General features: G+C 35.1%; 1 protein-coding gene across 2 annotated transcripts in view; it reads left to right on the top strand.

The window, feature by feature from the left end:
* Window positions 1-510: 510 nt before the first annotated feature.
* CD163L1 (CD163 molecule like 1) overlaps window positions 511-15694 on the top strand; it is an 82304-nt gene continuing 67120 nt past the window's right edge. Inside the window, exons 1-4 of one of the 2 annotated variants that reach the window (XM_050749515.1) lie at window positions 511-842; window positions 3708-3800; window positions 8580-8900; window positions 9548-9868. In XM_050749515.1, coding sequence (XP_050605472.1) covers window positions 683-842; window positions 3708-3800; window positions 8580-8900; window positions 9548-9868 — 895 coding nt within the window. In that variant the 5' untranslated portion in view covers window positions 511-682. The remainder of the gene's footprint in view (window positions 843-3707; window positions 3801-8579; window positions 8901-9547; window positions 9869-15694) is intronic. The other variant, XM_050749516.1, reaches the window with a different exon arrangement.

The raw sequence follows: 15694 nt of genomic DNA, 5'->3' as shown, positions 1-15694 counted from the left end.
AAGATGTAATCTACCACTCTTAGATATAATCTACCATTCTTAACATATCAAGGAATGGAAAAAGCAATCTTCCCAAAGAAGCAGGGCAGGACATACAGGCCGATCCAAACACAGAGCAATCACTATGAGCTCAGAAGCCACTCATGGTTTTCTGCCTAATGGTTGGTATCATTTAAACGAATATTGTCCAAACTCATTTGATGACCTAGCTTTATTTTCTTTTACATAATCATTAACAATAAAAAAACCACTTTTAAAAGACTCCATTTTTGTTAAACATTTTTATAGACATGAACTTTTTCAAATATGTTTATCTGTGCTCGTGTTTCATCAGCAAAGCTTTCATAGACTAGCCAGTTTTCAGCAATGTAACCTCTTCTGATCCTTTCAGCATAACTGGTTGAAATATGTATGCTAAAGCAAACAAATTTGATGATATATTTTATCTTTTAAATATCTATAAAACTATGCTTACAAGATCACATTTATAGAGCAAAAATTTTTAAATGTGAAACATGAGTCTTTTTTAAAATTTAGAGTGGAAATTTACAGTCCTCTTTATTCTGTGAGACTTTCCAGGCATATTATTTAACTTCCTTTGTTTTCCATATCCTAACGTGCTAAGGAAGTGGCAAAGAAAAAACAACCTCAGCTTTTATAATGACTTCCCCTTTGGAGAACTATGAACTCAATTTTACATTATTGTCATTTCCAAATAGCAGATCTGTTTTCACCTCATAAGTACACTTCTGAGATTACATATAAGAGGACCCAGGAGTTAAATCAGGACTCAGGAAGAGATAGTCCCATAATGATGCTGCCTCAAAACTCTTGGCATATTGGTAAGGGTTTACTTTTATTTTGCTCTGCCATTTGGGAGATGGTGGGTATAGTAAGAATATGTGTAACAACAGACAGATATAAATATTATATAGTAAGGTAAAAAGAAAACAGGACATGAGAAATGTAAAAAAATTGGAAGTTTTTTGGAACTTAGAGTAGCAGCAATATTGGAGGCAAAATTGAAATTCAAGAAAGGAGGAAATCATTAATAAAGTAAACAGAAAATGTATTCTAAAGACTGGAGATTAGAAATCACACAAGGATATAAAGTTGTGGAAATGGAAAGAAGGGATAAATTAGAAACTTATTGTTCTCAAGTGCCAGGTACTACAGTAAATGCTTTAGGTCATTTCAATTTAATTCACGCATGTAACCTATTTTACAGATATCATTGTCTCCCTTGGTAGATGGAACATGAAGACTTATAAGGACTAACTGATTTATGTAAGGTCATATAGTAGAATCTAAAGTATGATTTAAATTCAGGACCAGCTAAGTCTGAGCCCTTGATCTTTCTGCTATAAATTTTAATAAAGCAAATAAATAAAAAGACATTATGATAAAAAACAAAGAATAGGTCTTTGATGGACCCTAAAGAGTAAGGACTAAGAAAGGAATATATGGCTAAGAAGTATTTCAGAGCACGTCTGAAATTAGTAGTATCCTTTCAACTTGCACTTCGTAGACATTTAGTGGAAATAAAGAATCACGAAGGGAGGTTTTTGCTGTATTCGGGACTTATAACTCCTAAATAGGATTGAGGCTTTTGAAAATGCAGTGCTCCTTCTGTTGGCACTGTGTCTCTGTGCCATTCCTCAGTGCAATTACTACAAGTCAACTTAATATTTTGTAACTATTTTGCTTATGACTAAAGACCAGCATATTTCTAGAAAACCAGCAGAAATTCTGATATTTTTCAAAGCCTCTTTTTTGAAAAAGGCTTTCTACAGTTTGAGAAGCTTGGCTGCCTTCTATCTGGCAAGACTCATCTTAATGAATTACAGTTTTTCATAATTCATGTGTGTTACTTAAAAGGTAACATTATTTAACTTTCAACATGCTGTCTGCCATGTATCTAATTAGAAAAGGAATGGGAAAGATGAAGGTCTTGAATTGGTGAGATGGTATTAGATATATAGAGGGTCACAAGTTCTGGCAATTATACTTTAATAGTACCCCTTCTCAAGACTTTCCTACTGCACTGTTTGTTCACATTCATCAGATCTGGATTGTGTTGGTGTCAGAGCTTACTATCCTTTTCTTCTTTATAGTTCATCTTTAGCTCTAACCATTCTTACAAATGGGCACTCAGAGTTTTCTGGAAGGATTTAGGCAGATGAAATGTCCTCCTAGGATAATCGTACACATGAGGTTTGATGGAACTAAATATTATCATTAGGAACAAAAGAAATAAGAGAAAAAAGAAGACCAACTCAGTAAGTGTTTTGGACAAGATGGAAAAGAAGGAAATTGGGACACTAATTGCCCATTCCACACTTATTCTCCCTGTTTGGTTCTATAGGGAGGATTTTCTCTTGATTTGGGTACATTTTCCAAGAATGATGGATGTGACTGATGATAGTTGTAATACTAATGTCTCCTCTATGGTTATTGCTGACTGTTGCTAAACTCACTTGGGATTGCTTCTTCTTAGAGAAGTGCCCAGGATCCATGTTAGTTTCAAAGCATCACTTGAAAAACTAAAGATGTCCACCAAAGCAGCTCGCGCCTTCTGTCTCTGCTTTTGCATGGCCCAAGCAGCATGGGCCTTTCCACGTTGGGTACTGTTCCTTCTGTCCTCTTAGGGTTGTTGTTTTTTGTTGTCTGGGATTACACATGCTCAGTTTAACTCTGACTTCATCTTTTCCATAAGATACTAATGAAAATACTATTTAAGATAGTTCTGTAGCAGTTACAGCTGTTACATACCCCTCAAGTAAACAGGATGATAAATATTATTTTTAAGTATTTCTTATATATTTATTTATCTCTATGAATTAATCATCCCATCTTCCTTTAAAATAATCTTTCTATAATGTAAATTTTATTTATTACACCCTGATTAAATTCTTTAAAGTCTCCAAATAACACTCAGAATAAATTCTCAACTCCTTCGCTTGTGTATTGCTCCTGCCTATCTCAATTCATTCTTTCTGCACATGTGTAGCATAAACTTTATTAGATGCAGAACTGAGCATGACTGAAAAGACAGGGAGTAGTGAGGAAGTGGCAAGATTCTGTAGGAATAATAACATAGTGACCCTGAAGAAAAGTGGATAGCTTTGGTAAATAATCATGAGCTCAATCAGCAGTTATTATAGTGACCTCCAAATGTTGATTTGCTTGTACATTCCAGTCACAAGCCACTGAGTGGAATGCAGGCAAGAACTCTTATTCATTCCTCTGTTCCCATAATGAAGCACAAGATCTGGTACATATGTCATACTCCAAAAAGGAGCAAATGAATGAACAAAGTAGGGTGATAACGTTAGGAGGAAAAACACATTAGTAAAACTGAGGAGAGGGTCAAAGCGTTGAGAAGTAAAAATAACTCAATAACCCAAAATGCTAATCAATTACCCCAAACAGCCACAAAATATATTTGGACATAGAATGCAATTTTTCAGTGAATCATGTGCTAAAATATCTGCCCTGTTACAAACCATTTGGTGCCTTTCCATCACAAACAGGAGCTAATCCTGTGGCTTTTCCTGGGAAAAGGACTTTCTTTTGTGGTATCCTTGACAGGTGGAAGAATAATTCATCTTACTCCTTCTATATTATTTTGGATTTAAGTCATTGAGGTCATCTGACACTTCTTAGAAATACATGAAATTCTACCCTGCTATATTTTGTTTCTCCAGATTTTGGAAGATGCTGCTGTCATCAGAACCTTTTCTCTGCTATGGTAACTTGCATCCTGCTCCTGAATTCCTGCTTTCTCATCAGCAGTTTTAGTGAGTTCTGATGGATGATGACTTTTGGGCTTACAATCCTCTATCCTACCTTTCCCCTACTCACTACTCTAAATGCATATTTTGAGGGAAATAGAACATGTAAAAATAATGTTGGACCTTCAATAACTATATCCTGTAAATAAAGGTGTCTAAATTATTTTTACTCATTTCATATTAAATTTTTTGTTGACATTTTTCTCCTTCAGATAAAGATAATTTCCAAGTTCAGCCGGGCACAGTGGCTCAGGCCTGTAATCTCAGCACTTTGGGAGGCCAAGGCGGGGAGATCACCTGAGGTCAGGAGTTCGAGACCAGCCTGGCCAACATAGTGAAACCACGTCTCTATTAAAAATACAAAAATTAGCTGGGTGTGGTGGTTGCGCCTATAACCCCAGCTACCTGGGGGGCTGAGGTGGGAGAATTGCTTGAACCCAGGAGGCGGAGGTTACAGTGAGCCTAGATCATGCCACTACACTCTAGCCTGGGCGACAGAGCAAGACTCCATCTCAAAAAAAAAAAAAAAAAAAAAGAAAAGAAAAAAGATAAAGATAGTTTCCAAATGTAAAATGTCTCATTGAAAAAATATGGATATTGTATTTTTGCAAATAGAAAAATAGGTTAATAAAAACTTACAAGATACAGAAATCAAAGAATTAAACAAAATTAAAAACATATATGGGTTATACACCATGGAATACTATGCAGCCATAAAAAAGGATGAATTCATGTCCTTTGTAGGGACGTGGATGAAGCTGGAAACCATCATTCTGAGCAAACTATCTCAAGGACAGAAAACCAAGCACTGCATGTTCTCACTCATAAGGTGGGAACTAAACAGTGAGAACACTTGCACACAGGGTGGAGAACATCACACACTGGGGCTTGTCACAGGGTGGGAGGATGGGGGAGGGATAGCATTAGGAGAAATACCTAATGTAAATGACGAGTTAATGGGTGCAGTACACCAACACAGCACATGTATACATATGTAACAAACCTGCACATTGTGCACATGTACCCTAGAACTTAAAGTATAATAAAAAATAAATAAATAAATATATGTATTAATATATTAACAGCCAGAGAAAAGCACGGTTGTTTAAAATACCAATTTGTGGCATTTTTTATAGTTTTATATAATAATGTTTTAAGAAAATTTTGCATTATATTTTATCTATTGGTTATTACCTGTATAGTTCTTTAACATTTTTATTTTATCACATATCACTTATAATACCTTGTTTTATTGGCTGTGTAGTTTTCCATCATTTGGATATACCCAAATAGATTTTAATAAGACCTTATGAGTGATTATTGAAGTTATTTAATTGCTTGGTATTTCAATAATTTTTCAAATATATTACATTTCATAGATCTAACACAGAAATTGTTATTTTTAAGGTTTTTCATTATTTTCTATATTTTTCATTAGTGCCAAATTTGTAGTTTAAATAAAATTTCATTGTCGTTAGATTCTTTTTTTTAAAGAGACAGAGCTTCACTCTGTCACCCAGGCTGGAGTGCAGCTACAGATGTGTGCCACTATACTCAGCTAATTAAAAAATTTTTTTGTATAGATAGAGTCTCACTATGTTGTCCAGGCTGATCTGGAACTCCTGGCCTCAAGCAATCCTCCCATCTCTGCCTTTCTGAGTGCTGAAATTACAGACATGAGCCATGGCATCTGGGCTAAATTAACATTTTAAATGCTGTTGAGATTTAATCATGGTATTCAAATGATTATTTATTTTAATTGAATGCTTACTTTATTTGTGCAATTTTCTTATTTCTGTTTAATCTTAGATAATATTACTATATCTTTGTATACTCCAAAATAGTATTGGTTCTTGCCCAGTTACAGATATTTTTGATTAATGTATTTGTTTTTGTTTTTGTTTTTTGAGATGGAGTCTCGCTCAGTCGCCCAGGCTAGGGTGCAGTGGCGCGATCTCGGCTCACTGCAAGCTCCACCTCCTGGGTTCAGGCCATTCTCCTGCCTCAGCCTCCCGAGTAGCTGGGACTACAGGCGCCTGCCACCACGCCCGGCTAATTTTTTGCATTTTTTGTAGAGACGGGGTTTTACCGTGTTAGCCAGGATGGTCTCAATCTCCTGACCTCGTGATCTGCCTGCCTCGGCCTCCCAAAGTGCTGGGATTACAGGTGTGAGCCACCGTGCCTGGCCGATGTATTTGCTTTTAAAATGCTTTACATTTCCTGATGTTTAATATTATATTTTATTAGACAAAAATGGCCATTTTACAACATATATACAAATCATTAAGCTAATGTAATGTCACACATAAATCCATTCCTCAAACAGGTAACTGGATTTTTATCAACCACTTTTTTCTAAGTATGTTTTCTTCTTCTCTCCCACCTACCTTCCAACCCCACCAGAGAAAATGTCTATCCTGAATTGTGCATTTCTCACTACCTTACTTTTTAATAATAAAATACTTTCTAATAATATGATAGATGTAGATGCAGAAATAATGTATTGTTTAGTTTTGTTTATTTTAAGCTTTATAATATATCAAACTGCATTTAGTGTTCTGGGACTTGCTTTTATCTTTCAATATTATATTTCTAAGCTTCATCTCTGTTGTTACAATGGCTATAATTAATTCAGTTTTCATGAAGCAAAATATATTATCTTGTATAAATAAATATTCCCAATGAATTCATCTATTATCCTGTCAATAGTTATGTGGATTTTTCATTACTATGGTCAAATATACTGCTATAAATATGTCTCTGGTGCAGATTTGTGGGAGTTTACTAGGTTCTATAGGTAGAAGTAGAATTACCAGGTTCTGGGATGTGCATGTTTTCAACTTTACCAAATAGGATGAATTCTGCCAACAATGTATATGTATTTTCAATGACCCATATCCTCACTAATATTTTAAATATTCAGAGTTCTAAAGTTTTGCCAATCAAGAGAGTATAAAGCTATATCTTTTCATCTTAACTTTCAATTTCCTTAAGACTAACAAGTTTAGGCATTTCTCCATGTATTTAATGGTCATGCCTTTTGTTTTCTTCTGTGAAATATCTGTTCAAGTCATTTGCCCATTTTGCTTATTTTTCTAAATATATACATTTAAAAAATATAATCTAGAGACTTTTCCATAGTCATAATATGTGTTGCTAATATATTCTTCACATTTGTGACTTTTCACTTTTTATATGGTGTATTTTGAAGAAGTTCTTAATTTATCAAGTTTTCTTCAATAATTTTTATCACACCTTGGTAGAAATTTGGTATGTCTGAAAATTAGTAGAAATCCTAATGTACACATTGAAAAAATACCTTAATCAATATATTGAAAAAATAGAAATGGCAAATATCAATCATATTAGAATATATATCTCTGTGTATGTGTGTGTGCGTGTGTACCAACTACATTTTTAAGAGCTTTCATTAGACTTATGAGTTATATGATATGGGCACAGGCATTAGAATGCCCCTCACACACATTTCAACTAAAAAGAAAAATGTACATATAGAAAGAAATAGGAAACAGTAGCAGCACTAGGAACTCAGAAAGAGAAATATAAAGAAACCAAAATTTCTGGTTACTCTCATGAGTATAGTATAGGCAAGACCACACTGAATGAAGACTTATGGTTAACTCACAATCCACTTTCAGAAAGAATATTGTTATCTCTTGTGAAAAATATGTTCTCACTGAGCCATTGTGGACTGAAACTCAGAAATGGGAAGCCTTTTCTATTGTATTCTCTCGCCCTGTTTCTCTCTCTCTCTCTGTCTCTTCCTCTCTCCTTCTCTTTCTTTCTCTTTTTCCCTCTTTTTCTTCCTCCTTATTGCTTCTCTCTGTCCCTTTGGCTCACTTGCTCTTCTTACTAACACACCCTCTCATCGTCATCATATGCACAGAATTCACCATAAAGTTTCACGTTGAAAAGTCATGGTTGCTTTAAAGTTTTCTCCCTTCACATTGGCTTCCCAATTAAATTTTTATTGTCTGTTCCTCAAAATTTTGGCTTACAAGTAGATTTGGGTTAATATTAATTTTCACTTGTTTTAAGTGGATTTTTTTCACTTAGGATTTTTTAAAATCCATTTTACTTATTTCAAATTTTTAAGACGGGATTATGAGTAGTCAGTGGTCATCTGAAGGACTGACCTTTTCTGAAGTGGTTGTCTACCTGTGATCCACATAGCTGTTGATTAGGGAAGGTGGAGTAACATGCTACAATCATGGATGACTAGGTCTTCTCCTCCTGCAAAGCCTATTGCAGAATGTATTTAAAACATTTGAGGATATAAATACTCAAAAGTATTTAATGCTGTAGATTTTATTGAGTAGAAAATTATTATGTCAACCTTACAGGATGTTTTCAATTGTTAAGTATATAAAATATCTCCTTCAAAAATGTGAGGTGGAATCCTCAGATACAGATTATTTTGAAACTGACTAGCCAAGGGACTTTCATTCTGCCTGCAAAACAGCCAACCTTACCTTTTCTGTGGTTTATATTGGTGGGAATTGCATAGAAAGGAAAAATTTCTTTCCCTTCTTTTTATTTTCACATTACAATGCAAAGCAAAACTATGCTGCAATGTGGTCTCTAGTTCCCTTTCATGAAAAATTAAAGCTTCTCACCTCAAATTTTCTCATTTTTCTTTTCTCTCTACTATAAGTTCTAATAACAACATTTAAGCTAAATGATCATCATCCATCTCACCTACTTATATTATTTCTGCCTTCTAATCTTTGCCATCTCTAATGTATGTTTCTGTCTTTCTTGTAGATGGAACAGATTTGGAGTTGAGGCTGGTCGATGGAGATGGTCCCTGCTCTGGCAGAGTGGAGGTGAAATTCCAGGGACAGTGGGGAACTGTGTGTGATGATGGGTGGAACCCTGCTGCCTCAATTGTCGTGTGCAAACAGCTTGGATGTCCATTTTCTTTCACCATGTTTCATTTTGGACAAGCCGTGACTAGATATGGAAAAATTTGGCTTGATGATGTTTCCTGTTATGGAAATGAGTCAGCTCTCTGGGAATGTCAACACCGGGAATGGGGAAGCCATGATTGTAATCATGGAGAAGATGTTGGTGTGAACTGTTATGGTAAGAGTCTAACTAGAGTAGGAAGGCAAGGTAAGACCTACCCTCAGGAATCATCTGCTGGAAGGTAGGGGTTTCTATTTTGACTTTAATGGTATTCCTCTGGGAGGTGTAGAAAATATTTTATATATTCTACCCTTCCCTTACTTCCAAAGTAATGTTTAATTGCTTTTCTTTTTATAACTGTAACTGAGTTTAGAAAGAAATGGAGAGAGAGAGACAGAGAGAGAGAGAATATATTACAGTTACCAATGTAATATCTTTATCATAACTGTAATTGAGTTTAGAAAGAAATTAAGAAGGTTGGGAGCAGGGATAGTTTTGATTTCAGTGCCCTTTTTCATGTACCAGGTACACTAACAGAACAAATATTTTCTGAAAAATGAAGTATAAAATTAAAGCAAAACGATAAAGAATATCATGCTAATGATTGATTTTTTCACCTAGGATTTTGTTTGTTTGTTTGTTTGTATATTTGTGTTTAGAAAACAGTCTCACCTACCCCTCCTATAAGTATTTTCAGTTAGGTTTTTTTTTTTATTTTTTGGTAACTTCATTCATAACAGGGCTATCTTCTAAGAATCCTTTTGATTTTATTTCAGGTTCAAAGTTGAATCAATTTTTCATATGTCTGCTTGTCTTTTTCATAGGTGAAGCCAATCTGGGTTTGAGGCTAGTGGATGGAAACAGCTCCTGTTCAGGGAGAGTGGAGGTGAAATTCCAAGAAAGGTGGGGGACTATATGTGATGATGGGTGGAACTCGAATACTGCTGCCGTGGTGTGCAGGCAACTAGGATGTCCATCTTCTTTTATTTCTTCTGGAGTTGTTGATAGCCCTGCTGTATTGGGCCCCATTTGGCTGGATGACATTATATGCCAGGGGAATGAGTTGGCAATCTGGAATTGCAGACATCGTGGATGGGGAAATCATGACTGCAGTCACTATGAGGATGTCACATTAACTTGTTATGGTAAGAGCCCAAGACATGTAGAAGAAAGGAACAATTTGTTTAGAAATAGTATGTATGGAAAGAAAAGGGTCAATCATTCTCTGGAGAAGAGTTTTCTCTGGTTATAACAAATTTTTGTTACCCCTGAAATTGCTCCATTCTGGAGTTTTCCTAAACACTCTTCCTAAAACTGCTCTTCCTAATAAATGTAAAGCACATTTTGAGTTTTAATATTTCCGATTACTCAGCAGTATTCCATAGGCTGATCAAATCTTTTTTTCTAAAAACCTTTTTCAAATAACTTCCTGACATAATATCATATTTTCCCCTTCTTTCTCTGAGGTCACTCATTCTTAGTCTGGTTTCCCCACTTTACTAATTCTTTCCAGCTACCAAAACTTAGATTTCCTCAGGACTAAGTCCCTAATCTCACACTACACTCTTTCCCTTGGCAATTTACTTTCTTAGCTTAACGTTACTTTTGGAAACGTTAAGGTTCAGGTACATTTTGGACCCTTGGCAATTTACTTTCTTAGCTTAACAAAAATTCCACACCAGACACCTCCTAAGAGCTCTAGATACATATATCCGTGTACCTGAACCTTAATGTTTCCAAAAGTAAGCTTATTATCCTTGTTTACTCATCATCAAATCTTCCTAAGCTCAGTAAATAGCATTACTTCCCACTTCATTGTTCAAGTCAGAAATCTAAGGGATCACTTTTTTTTAATATACTTTAAGTTCTAGGGTACATGTGCACAACGTGCAGGTTTGTTACATAGGTATACATGTGCCATATTGGTTTGCTGCACCCATCAACTCATCATTTGCATTAGGTATTTCTCCTAATGCTATCCTTCCCCCAGCCCCCCACTCCCCGCACGGGCCCCGGTGTGTGATGCTCCCGGCTCTGTGTCTATGTGTTCTTGTTGTTCAACTAGGGGATCACTTTTAAGTCCTTCATTTCTCTGTTAGCACACTATATTCATTACATGACCAGATGGAAATGATTATACTATTTAAATATTTTAAAATGTGCTTCTTTTTTGGGGGGACAGAGTCTCATTCTGTCACCCAGGCTGTTGCCCAGGCTAGAGTGCAGTGGCGCGATCTCTGCTCACTGCAGAGCCACCACACCCGGCTGAAGAATGTGGCTTCTTTTCACGATTTTCATTGCTATCAATATAAACCAAGCAACAATCACTCACCACCTCTAAGAAGTCACTATGGAAAGCAACGACCTCTCCCCAGTGGCCTCTCTGCAGTCGTTACAAACACCTTCACATCCATTCTCCACACTGCAGCGGAAGTGATGTTTTTTGAAGCACATTTAGTTGACCTTAAAGTAATACAGGAAATTTCTTATTATCTGCAAGATGTTGCTACTCTCTCCTCTTTTCTGCTTGATCTCTGCTGCGTTCTTTCATGTACGTGATATTTTCTGTCCCACCTCAGAACATTGAGACATTCTTTTCCTCTAGGTAGAAAAAAACTCTTCCTCCTTCATTTCTCTTAGCTAAATTTGGTTATCCATTAACGTCATCTTAAAGAACATTTCCTCAGGGAAGACTTTCTCAAATATAAACATATCCTATTCATATGCTGTGATGGCACTCTGTCCTAATTCTTCATGTGTTAATAACATTTTAGTTATTTAATTTCTTGCCTTCTCTCAAATATGCTAATACCAGAGGGATGGGAATTATTTTAGACTTATTTATTCCTAACAATTAGCATAGTTTTCAGCAATTTTAGGTGACCTATACATGTTTATGTTTTAACTGGTTAATTTATTAGAAACTCGGGAAGGTGGAAGAGGCATAGAAAATATGATGTCTTTGTTCCTATTCTTAAAATCCAGTTCCTCTCGATCATTTTTTTTATGTTTGGAATTTCAGGAAGATACAATATTCTTTAATTTCTAAGTGATCTGTCTCCTACTGGCTGACAGAATTCTTACAAAAAGTGAATAATAATCTGAAAGAACTTAAAGTCTTGGAGTAGTTCAAAGTCAGGAAGAGTACTTAGAACCTTCTGTAAAGCCTTCTAATTTCTTCTGTTTTTTCTTCTACGAATATCTACAGGGTTGTAAACTCCAATAAATGTTTTGAAATAAAGATACAAATTAGTATCAGATTATTTAATAGGATAACTTACTTAATGTAGGTCTTTAGAACTGGGTTACTGAAATCTGAGGTGTTAAAAGCAGTTTTTCAACAAACAGTATTTCAAAGGGACAAACCCAATTCTCCTGAAGTAAGAAAGGACTTGGTGGCCTCCAAGGGTAGAGAAAACACTGGAGTAGCTGTAACTTAATGAGGAAGGTTGCGTGATAGTTGATGAAGCTGAGGGCTTGTACTCAGAGGTTGCGTGATAGTTGATGAAGCTGAGGGCTTGTACTCAGAGACTGGGGAGCTATGGCAAGAGTTTTAGACTTTATTTTAATAGCCAAGGGTATTCTTTGAAGGGTTTTATGCAGATAATTACCATGATAAAATTTGATTATTATAATATTGTGGACTAACTGAATGAACAACAGCTTTTGAGAGCCAAGCTTGGATGCAGAGACACGAGTTAAGAAGACCCTGAAGGAGGTCAGGTAAGACATGATAGTGGTTTGACTAGGGCTAAAATAGTTAAGATAGAGATAAGTGGATGGATTGGAGTTAAAATTACACAGCAGCTTTGATAGTACCAAGAGAAGTGAAAAAAAGGTGAGAAAGAAAGAAGGGTAAGAATTTTTCCCAAATTTCTTATGTATACAGCCTTGTAGCCAGTAGTACCATTTAAAAGCAAGATGCTAAGAGTGTTAGAACATTTTTGAGGTACTTGGAAAATATGCAGGTGGATATTCCCACTGGAAATTCTCAGAAGAAATGTCTGAATTAGAGATATAAATTTAGTATCAGCATATCAGCAGTGCTTGAGGACTTTGCAATTGATAAAATCCTGGGAGATTTTAGAGGAATTAAGACAGATATGATTTTGTGGTTTACAAATTTACTATAAAGACAAATCCAAGGAAATTCTTAAAACATTTTTGATAATTTGCAGTAATGCCTACTGAAGTGGACATTTTATTTTGATTTATAAATGTCATAATAGCCCCTAAGAATTCTATTATTTAACCTAAAATGTGTTTTAATTGTTACATGGTTTGAAAACATTTCTCCTCATGACAAAATGGGGAAGATAAAAGTATCCAGTTACAATTTCAAATTTGAGATAATATCCTTTATTTTACATAGTTTTTTCTTGTTTATTAAACTTTGCTACACATATCTTCTGATTATGTTTAACAATTTTGGCACATAACACAATATTGTATATATAATTATATTTTTTAAGTCAGTTTTTGTAGAAGAAACTCGGATTAAATAATTTGTTATTTATATTTTTACTTTGGTATTGACACCTATAGACTAGTTTGATTGGATTATTTGAGTCTGCAAACATAATTTATTTACTTCTTCCAGCTACCTGGATGTGAAAGGAACATCAGCAGCAGAATTAGCAAAAGTTAGTTTTATATTTTCACTACGTTTAAGTGACCACAAATGTCCCCCAAAGTGCAAAATAGAGTATCAAATTCTCGCCAAAATTACAGCTATTGAAAGCAAGTAGTAATGATGAGGGTGGTATATAGGTATAGAAACAAAAGAGAACAAAGGGAAGTCAAATCTAGGTTTGATACAATACAACTGAATGGGAGAATGAAGAAGTGAGGAAGGGGGCTTTAGTCCAGAAGCTGGTAAATCATATGAAAATACTGGCTTACAGTGCGAGAATACTACTCTGAGTGAAGAAAGAACTACAGAGATAAGTTATAAGTGACAAAGAGATGATTTTTCTAGGGCTTTTTCTTGTTGTGTACTAGACACAATGACTGATTCTGTGAAAAATAAGAAAAAGTTATGTGTTACATATTTTGTCCTCAAGGAACTAATAATCTACTGGGCAAACAGTATGAATACATGCCATCTAAAGAACATTGAAAGTGAACGTATATTTCACACTAAATAGATTCCATTGACTTAAAAAAAATTTTTTTTATCAGTACAATTGTCTATGTTATGTAGCTAAATACAATTCTCTAATTTTACTCCTTATTTTAGTTTCTGGATGATAGTTAAAACCATAAAGGGGGTATCTTGGCAATCAAAATAGTCTTGGATTTTACAGTTTTATTTAAAGGTGTTTGGCTTCAGTTACAGATTTTTCAGTTACAGAAACCCAGTTTTGCCAAGGGCAGCCAGACATTATTTGATTCAGCAGAATTTATCTGGTACTAAATTTATAACAGAATGACGTATAAACAAAGCTTCAAATTATTGTTTTGCAATTAGCAATGTAACTATCAAGTAGGCCAGAATGTTTTTGAAAATTGGTCAGAATATACACTCTTCATAGGAAATTTATTATATAATTGTATAATAAGTTTGATGAGACTTAACTAAGAACAAAAGAAGCAAGGGAAGTAAGTTGTAATTAATCATTGACCAGCACCATTAAATACAGACAGTCTGAAACCTCTATAACTTGGAAGGATGCCTGCATGAGGGGACTGGATTGTCATGTTCACTGAACAAGAATCACATTAGCAAGTATGACATTGTCAAATTCTTGCTATCTGGACTGCCTTTATCGTTTTATTAAAGCCCTTAAATGAGTTTGTTTGACATGTAAAAAGCTGTACATATTTAATATACACAACCTGATGAGTTTAAGAAAAACTGTAAACCCATGAAACCATCACCACCATCAAGGCCATAAGAATATGCATCACTTCCCAAAGTTTCTTCCCACCCCTTTTATTATTAATTTTTTGATGGTAAGAACATTTAACATAATAGCTACCTTCGTAGCTGCTTTTAAGCATGCAGTACAGTATCTGTAGGTCTTTTGAGGTAGAATGAACATTTTAACAATATTAATTCTTTTAATCCATAAACGTGGGATATTGTTCCATGATTTTTATCAATGACTTCTGGTTTTCAGAATACAGATATTTCACCTCCTTAGTTAAATTTACTCCCAGGTATTTTATTCTTTGTGATGCTCTTATAAATGGAATTGTTTTCTCAATTTTTTTCCAGGCAGTTTGTTGTCAGTATATAGAAATGCAACTTTTTAGGCCCGGCACTGTTGCTCACGCATGTAATCCCAATACTTTGGGAGGCCGAAGCGGGCAGATCACTTGAGGTCAGGAGTTCCAGAGCAGCCTGAGCAACATGGTGAAACCCCATCTCTACTAAAAATACAAAAATTAGCCAGGCCTAGTGGCACGTGCCTGTAATTCCAGCTACTTGGGAGGCTGAGGCAGGAGAATTGCTTGAACCTGGGAGGCAGTGAGCCAAGATCATGCCATTGCACTCCAGCCTGGGCGACAGAACAAGACTCTGTCTCAAAAAAAAAAAAAAAAAAAAAAAAAAAAAAAAGAAAAAGAAATGCAGCTGCTTTAAAAAATATTTTCTGTATCCTGCAAATTTACTGAATTTATTTATTAGTTCAAGCATTTTTTTTAAGTCCCTACAGTTTACTGTATATAAGCTCAAGTCATCTGAAAACATAGACAACCTTATTTCTTCTTTTGCAATTTGAATGCCTTTTATTTATTTCTCTTGCCTGATTGCTCTGGTGAGGACTTTCAGTACTATATTGAATGGAAGTGGTGACAGTGAGTATCCTTGTCTTGTTACTAATCTTAGAGAAAAACTTTTTAGCTTTCACCACTGAATATAATGTTAGCTGTGGGCTTGCTCTATCTGGTATCTATTACGTTGAAGTACATTTCTTTTGTACCTAATTTGTTGAGAGAGTTTTTTTTGTTTGTTTGCTTGTTTGAGA

Source organism: Macaca thibetana, chromosome 11 (genome assembly GCF_024542745.1).
Source record: "Macaca thibetana thibetana isolate TM-01 chromosome 11, ASM2454274v1, whole genome shotgun sequence".
Classification (NCBI taxonomy): Eukaryota; Metazoa; Chordata; class Mammalia; order Primates; family Cercopithecidae; genus Macaca; species Macaca thibetana.
Note: the sequence above shows the minus strand (reverse complement) of the source record. Positions and strands in the feature narration are given on the sequence as shown.